This window comes from Aptenodytes forsteri, unplaced genomic scaffold (genome assembly GCF_000699145.1).
Source record: "Aptenodytes forsteri isolate BGI_AS27 unplaced genomic scaffold, ASM69914v1 Scaffold23, whole genome shotgun sequence".
In the NCBI taxonomy this organism is placed as follows: domain Eukaryota; kingdom Metazoa; phylum Chordata; class Aves; order Sphenisciformes; family Spheniscidae; genus Aptenodytes; species Aptenodytes forsteri.
Genome location: NW_008796043.1, coordinates 4326498 through 4335128, shown reverse-complemented (window position 1 = coordinate 4335128; position 8631 = coordinate 4326498). Strand labels below are relative to the sequence as shown.

The 8631-nt window shown below is 38.9% G+C and overlaps 1 protein-coding gene across 1 annotated transcript in view; it reads right to left on the bottom strand.

Annotated features, from left to right (window-relative positions):
• Positions 1–1729: 1729 nt before the first annotated feature.
• CDH2 (cadherin 2) overlaps positions 1730–8631 on the bottom strand; it is a 118274-nt gene continuing 111372 nt past the window's right edge. Inside the window, exon 16 of the mRNA XM_019473748.1 lies at positions 1730–2365. Coding sequence (XP_019329293.1) covers positions 2159–2365 — 207 coding nt within the window. The 3' untranslated portion in view covers positions 1730–2158. The remainder of the gene's footprint in view (positions 2366–8631) is intronic.

The following is an 8631-nucleotide window of genomic DNA, read 5'->3' as shown; positions in this document are numbered from 1 at the left end:
AGTGGCAGTCAAATTATGTAAATTACGGTTTGAGTGCTGACGAAGCACTGAAGTGGCACCACGCTGAAGAGCATCGCCGACAGACTGACTCCCTGCCCACCGAGCCTTCCCAGCACAGAAGGCTGCTACGCCAGTCCCGGGGCCCGGATCCCCTCCCGCTGCTCCAATTCTCTTAACAGCCTGCAGAAATGTGGCGTTTCTGCTGAGTTGGAGCTTCACACTGTTCACAGTTGGGTCCTTAACGAGTGTAAATGTAGACATTAAACCTGAGCAGATTGTTGCAAGCGAAAGAAGGCAGAACTGCTGTACCTACTATGTTCGCTTTGTTCGCAAATAAATCATTGCAACAGGTTAGAAACATGTTTAGTAATGACTAATCTTCTAAGGGGACTTTTTGATAAAGCTCCGTGACCGTAAGCACCTCTTTGAAGGACACGATCTGATGTGCACTGAAGTTAACAGGGGCTTGTCTTTACTTCAGCGTCAGAAAGTCCAGGCGGCAGATGACTGCCAGGATCTGCAATTTATTTTATTTATGCAACCCGCAGCATAATCACACAATCATTAAACTGTCAGTCTAGAAATGAGCCAAAAATGATGCAGGCTCTGTTATTTAAATAATGTACATTAAACCAAAGAGCTAGCCATCAATGTGGAATTGAAAATTTTGAATTCCTGGAAACGGCACAGATCACTTTGCTTTCACCTGGTAACTTGCCTTCCAAATTTGTGCCAAATTCTGTATGCAGCTTATTTTAAGTCCAGCAGTATCGAATACTAAAGAAGTGCACGTAACTTCTCACAAAACTCAAACGCACTTTGTGTACTTGTATTTACTATAGTCAGGGCTGCCCAGGTAGGACAAAAAAAATGCCAAACCAAGCACCAGATCCAAAATTAGCATTTTATTCAGAACGTTGGGGTCAGAGGTGTATCATTCATATTCTGGTACACAATACAGAGGCAAAGCTGTTCTCAGAAGTCTCTCCAGTTTGAAAGCTCCTTCCCCCCTTCCCTCCCCGCCCCCAAAACATACTGTATATTTACTCGTGCCACCAGTATCAGGCCAACTCCCTCCCCAAACCAAAAAAAATAATAAAAATAAAAATAAAAAAAATATTGAGTACTCTAACTACAGTTCAACAATTGAATCAATGTCACTTGTTTGCAACCTGTTTTGTAAATACTTTATCCATAACCCCAAACCAAAAAAAATAATAAAAATAAAAATAAAAAAAATATTGAGTACTCTAACTACAGTTCAACAATTGAATCAATGTCACTTGTTTGCAACCTGTTTTGTAAATACTTTATCCATAACGAAAGATATAAACATGCAAAAACCTGAATCCATAGTCCAAATAATACATACACGTGTTCTGAAGTTTCTGCACTTCTCCACAGACTATGCCAATAAAACATTATGTACACATACCATTTTTTACAGTGAATTGGGAAAAAAACACTAGAAATTAAAAAAAGAAAAAATAAAAGTGTACATGGATTAAGACCAAAATGTGTCTAACATTCTAGCATAAGAAAAAAAAAATCAATTCTGCTACAAACTGGTGATATGAAAACTCCCTTTATTTGCAACCAGCTGCATAAGTTTTAGAATTTTAGTGAAAAAAATCCCCTAACATCTAAAACTATAAGTAATGTACATTGTTCCACCTCATGGTCTTCTCTCCCAGATAATAAAATTGTTCCATGAGGATTTTTTTTCTTTATTTTTAGTCTCCTTATTTTAATAAAAGCAATGCGATGTAACAAAAGCATGTTGAAGCATATTGTGTTTCACCTTACTCCTCCCCACCCCAACATATTTTGTCTCTTTAATGCATCATTTCATAAATCAGTACCATTAAAGCCTTAAACATAAAACTAATTCCGATCTGAAAAAGGTACAAAAAGGCACATAAAATCCCAGTGCTTCTGTACTGTAAAATTCAAGTGTAACTGAGCTCAATATTTTTTTCCAAACAGCATTGGATCACTGATATTCCACGGAGCCCAAATTGGTTTGCAGCCTAAGCCAAAGCCTTCAGCAAGCACTTGTGCTAGTAGACTACAAAGTTAAAGCCTAGCTTCTGTATGCTTTTGGGGAATATCAGTTGAAATGTTTGTACTTGTCCAAAAATAAAGTTCACTTTGAAGTTCAGTCATCACCTCCACCGTACATATCAGCAAGTTTCTTGAAACGTGGGCCCCAGTCATTTAGGTAGTCATAGTCTTGCTCACCACCACTACTTGAGGAGTTAAGAGAGCTCAAGGATCCAGCAGTGGAGCCGCTTCCTTCATAGTCAAAGACTAAGAGGGAGTCATATGGTGGGGCTGTAGGGTCATTGTCGGCTGCTTTAAGTCCCTGCAAGAAGGAGAGGGAGAAAAAAAAAGATGAAGTTCTGTATCTGAGAGAGAGGCAAAACGTAACTGGAATATTGCAGTGCAGTTATCTATCAATCGCCACATGAGAAAGCTAAGTTCTTGTTCTTCTGCAATCCAATTCAAAACAGGATTCATGTTTTTGTAACCCCAGCAAGAACTTATTTCAACTCCTTTTACAACGTCCAGGTTTCCAGCGTTACAGCACTGGACATTTTGAATATAGCTGCAAATACAGCTCTAACAAAACCGTAAGAGAACATCACAGCGCTAGGACCGACGCTAACAAATATACTGTTTCAGAGTTACACAGCTCACAACCTGCGGCATGAGCAATATGAGACGGGTTAAACAGACAGCTGGGGAAGAAGAAATAGGCATGTTTGCAAAGGTTCACTTTAAGAGCCATCTCACAGGGCCAGTAACATATCCACTGACATTGCTGGCCTGCAGTCCATCTGCGTGTGCCAAAAGCCGTATTTAGTTCTGTAAAATTCATGTACCTCTCTAGGCTGCTGTGAGAAAAAGATACAATACGTTGGCTTAAGCCTTATGTGCTTTGCCATAACCACCCATAAGATTCCACCTGCTCTTCATAACACACACACACACACAATGACATCAAAAGTAAATACGTGATTATAACCATTTTTGTTTCCTCATTTCAAAGTATTCAAGTTATCAACACATGAATATTGGGTCTTCAGTAATTTTAAATTTCTACTCTCTAGAGCTGAAAAACCCAAACTAAAACCCAAAACAAATTGAACAAGAGGAAAGTAGGGAAAGAACGACACTTCTTCCAGAGAAAAGTCTCTTCCCTCCCTGTTTTCTTACACAGGCCCAAACCTAAACAGTAAGTTTAATTTTAGAATATGAGACTCTGTGCTTATGCTGGGAAGATTTACAAGTTGAATATAAAAGGCTGAAGCCTGAAGTTAAAAGCCCTCTTGTGTTTGGATTTTTCAATCTCGCTGTTTCTTCCACGGGATTAGCAATGCTCTTTCAAGATCTTTCACTTTGAATAGGATCTACTCTGCCAGCCACTGACAAGGGATAACGTATCTTCCAGAATTCTGTAAGGCTGAGCTAAGATTTTAAATTGCTCACTGTTAATTTTAACCAGTGCTATTTATGCTGGTTTTACTTCTAATTTTTAATGTTTATTTATTTAAAGAATGACTTTATTATTCTCCCAATTATTTGAAGGATTGGGTGCGCCTCCTTCAAAGTATTTAACATATTCTGGTTTTAGAAAAGTATATTTTACTCTCGATTGTGTTTAGTCTAAACGTGACATAATGGAAATGGATGTTGATTTTTCTTCTAGAAATACATATATAGCTAAACCCATTAATTAAAGCATACGGCACTGATAAGGTAGAACAGAATCCTGGTTCTTTATTGCCTATCTAAAATCATTCAGAAGTGTGCAAAATGTACCTAAAATAATTTTGCAAATCAGTGGTGTAAAGGCCCAGCATATTTATCAAACTAATGACCTCTCATCAAGAACACATTTTGGACTTAAAACGATCATTTCATGTAGTACAACAACATCAAGCAGGTTATTAATAGCCTGCATTAGAAGCGCAATTTTGAATTATCTGATAAGAATAATTGGTGATGCTTGTTATCTTTCTCTTTGGAGTTTTCCATCCTGATAGCCATAATAAGGACAAAAGATCTGAGATTCTGAAAAGGCAATAGCAAGCGTTGGAAGACTTCCCTTACCCAGCTTCAAAGCTGGAAACAGTTCTAAGGCTTTCTCTCAATTTCTGCTGCTGAAGCAGAAATGCAACTTTACTTCTTAGGCAGTAACTGGCCTTATAGTATTTACAGCTTCCTTTAAGACTGCCTGGGGTGATAGACACCCATGCTTTTCGAACACAGGTGACAGGGAAGGAAAATAAATACCACTCGAGCTTAAGGAGTGCTGAGGTATGAATCCCAGGTATCAGTGTGTAAAAGTCGTTTAGAAAGCTGGCTTGGAGAAGTAGTGCTATTTCCCTGCAGTTCTGCCTAGTAACAGCCAGCCAACCATGGGATACTAATTTATTAAAAAAATCAGTGAACAAAACATTTTCCTACATCGCTGCAGAAATTCTGATACCTATCAGCCATCCATGGCAAGTCGGCAGGCAGCCTCTTTCCATCTTTTTTTCCAAAGGGGAAGTTGGATTTTTTGCAATTTGCTGCTGGTATCATGGTAGCATTTAAAAAGAAAACTCATTTTGAGCTACTGACTTACAAGACAGCATCTCACTAACAAACACACTGTTTCAAAGGTTGTGCTTACTGTGCAATCCATTTCATTCAGAGAATGTAGCTATGGGCCATGTTACGGAGGTATTGACTCAACTGCACAGCCCAAGTTATACTGACATTTGCACCTATCTTCTGGTTAAAAATTCCTCAGATTGATAGTATAATGACTGAACTTAGTCTCTAACTCTTCAAATGACAACCAAGTTTTCTGTTATATTTGTGTGGCAAGTTACATACTAAAATGAAGAAATACTACCATTTCTTCACTTTCCCTCTGCTAAGCATATTCTCTGAACCTACCAGTGCACTGCTCTACTTTGCTGTTGGGTTCTACAGCATGTCTGAAGCTGGAGTTACTGGATGTCAGCTTTGGCAGTGAAACTGGCTTATGAAGCTCCCTTTGGTTTCAGTATTGCCACCTTTTTTGCTTATTATGCCATCCCTTTCAGTGGGTGGTACCACAACCTGCTGTATTGGCACAACTGAAAAGGCAACTAATGGCTGCCAAGAACTGCTTCTACCCATTTTGCTGCCATGGTATTGTCAACCGCTTCTGAAGAGATCTTTCCATTTTTCCCAGATGTGTTCAAGAATCTCAGCGCAGCAGAATTGTTATAGTTATTTGGTTTACAGTTTCCCAATCTGAAAACCCAAAGTTTTTACGAGACAGAGAAGCTTATTCAGCAACAGAACTGCTGGGGCACACACTTGGGATGAGGTGATCCTGCTGGGAGACAGTGAACTAAGTCACATTTCCTTGCATTTGCTATACCACCAATGCACAACAAGCAGTCACAGAAGAGCCATGGCAACACAAAGGTCAGCTTGAGACCTAGGACAGACTGAGTAGCAATCTCACTTTTTTCTCTTCCTCTTTTATGTATGTTGGGGCAACTTTCACTAAGGAGGAGATAAAGGGCAGAAGAGGAGAAACTACAGTGCCTTGACTGAGGAACAGTGGTAACCTTAAGTTATAGTTTCCTTAGTATGCGTAGCATTCTCATTTGTCTCAAATCAAGGGAAAGCAAAACCCTCAAAATCTTGAACTAACATGAAACATTACAAAAGCTAATGCTTTTATTTTCATTAATCCTACTACTTAATCAGATTCAGTAGACTTTTGATGAGAAGGGAAGGAAGAACAGAGCCCTACAGGGAAATACAAAAAATTGTTTAAATCTGGAACCGTTTTCTTACTTGACAAGAGAAAACGGAAAACATCAAGGGATTCTATTCTGCTTGGAGGTGCACTGTAGCAATAACCATTTACTAAGAATGAATTGAGAGTCCTCCATGTCCTTATGGGATGAAACTTTTAGTTTGTAATTTAAATTTAGTTTACCTCAGCCTACGTCCTCTATTGATTAGAAATATATTCTTAGCCACAAACTCTCCACCACAATAGAATTTGTTTAAGATTTCTAGGGACAGCATAGGTGGTTCTTGAAAACAGGATTAACAAAGCTACTTCAAACAGGCCTAATGTATATGGTCCTCCAAATTCTGACTATTCAAACTGTTAATTATGCTCCACGCTCTGCAGGTTGTTTTAAAAGGCTCAAAATGGAAAACAAGGTCTACAGAGGATTCTTAATAACACATGACTTATTTCACTGACTTGTTTGTACACTGGACTGGAAGAAAAGAAGGTTTTTCCCTTCCCCCCCTTAAATTAGAGATTCATCTATCCATTGAAACAGACAAAACAAGAAAGGCCCCGAGGTCATTTAGTTTATGCCTGCAAAACATATTTTGATTATAAGACACCTCTGGCACCTTCTTATTTTAGAAAGTTCATGTATGTTATCTTAACTTTGTAAGTGTTATAAAAATACTTGAAGTCTTTATCATACTTGTAACTTGTTTTTTTCAACTGAGAAGTCATTAGAACACTACAAAATACTCATACTTCATTAGAACACTACAAAATACTCATACTTATGTATGACTCATTGAGTTAAGTAGATTTAATACAACGGATGACAGCTAGAAAATAATATACCAGAAGAAACAGAGTACCGCCAAAAGGAAATAAACAAAATGACCCACTAGGTCACTTTTTGTTTCTATGGCTCTGTAATAAAAGTAAGAAAAAAAACCCCACCTCATGCTTGCTTGGCAATGGTAGCTAAGTCCTCCAATATCTGAAATCAATGACCTATAGTTCTTTCTTGTCAAAAGATGGAGTAATTCAGAGGCTAATCTGAACAATGCTGGCTGTGTGTCTGAGGTGCTGGTGAGCATTTAACAGACTAAATTAATTCCTGCACATGGGCCAGCATCCCAAAGGATCATGCTGATCAGCATCTCTGGGAATAGGGCCAAGTCCTCCAAAAGACCAGACTGATCTCCAAAAGCATTGCATCTTTTCAAACCAATGGGGTAATGCAGACTTTGCTACTGAGGTACTGACAACTCAGAGGCAGCCTCTCCTTGCTCAGCTAGAGACTGGGCTAGTTTTGCAGGCGGTTTGGGTTAGGGCTGCCCAAGGGAAAAGTTACTCCTAATAATGTTGAAGCTGGATGCAGAGAGATATGAACTTTGCCCTTTCTTATCTTGCTATGTTGTTTTCACAGCTCAGCATATCTTCTGCATGAACTACCCTAAGAAACGTCTGGTACGGGTTTTACCCAAGATATTTCTTCCATTTACTCCAAGTAAAACTGAGAGGAATTTACCAATTTGTTTGGGTATAATCTTGCCAGGACTGCAGGTGGAATTCTCTGAAAAGAGTCTGAAAACCTGTGCAGCCTGAACGTTTATGCTCTAGACACTGACAATTTGGAAATTTAACTGCAATAGTGAGTACCACTGTGAAAGACTGATTCCCCCCCCAATAGACTTTTTTAGAATCACATTTGTCATTTTAACACAATTTTAACATAAAAAACAAATTAAAATGAAACTGTTTTGGAGAAATAAAATCTCCATTTTGCTCAGTCTTCTGGCAAAACAGACAGAACATGGACAACCTTTGGGTGGCTACTGTCTACTAGAGAGAGGGTTAGGTGGAATGCCCTATGGTAAAATGATACATTGCTGTGAAATCCTAAGAAAGAAATACCTTATGAAAAAAAGAAGCTAAATACATAATGCTTGAAACATAGAAACTACCTCATATAGTTCCTTTCAATCAGAGGATATAATTAATTTTGAGCTAACTTGCAGACAAGAAAATTGCCATGTTTTCTTTAATTTCATATATATTTCCAAGGTTAATTTTATTTTAGAGTCAATGTCATTATTGACATCATTTTACTGTGCAAGAATAGCTGGGAGAAGCTTTCTGTTTTGGTGGATGGCATGGGGAAGCATAAAGTGAGGTATTGATCTAATACAATAGACAGCAGTAAGAAAATGACTCCATGCTCGTCTGTACTGTGATATAAACACGTTGGGTTAAATCAAGACAACATGTACTGTTTCTACAGCTCCATGTGTGCACATTGATGCTATAATCTTCAAGAGTGATAACCTACTGAAAAATAGTATTGCAAAGAACAGCTTGCTAAGTGTCCTGGTTTCGGCTGGGATAGAGTTAATTTTCTTCCTAGTAGCCGGTATGGTGCTGTGTTTTGGATTTAGCATAAGAATAATGTGATAACACACTGATGTTTTAGTTTTGCTGAGCAGCGCTTACACTAAGTCAAGGACTTTTCAGCTTCTCATACTGCCCTGCCAGCGAGGAGGCTGGAGGTGCACAAGAAGCTGGGAGGGGACACAGCTGGGACAGCTGACCCAAACTGGCCAAAGGGATATTCAATACCATATGACGTCATGCTGAACAAAAAAACCTGGGGGGAGTTGGCCAGGGGGGGTGCAGCCGCTGCTCAAGAACTGGCTGGGCATTGGTCAGCAGGTGGTGAGCAATTGCATCATGGATCACTTGTTTTGTATATTCTTTTGTCATTATAGATATAAGGAAGAAATTTTTTACACTGAGGATGGTGAAACACTGGCACAGGTTGCCCAGAGAGGTGG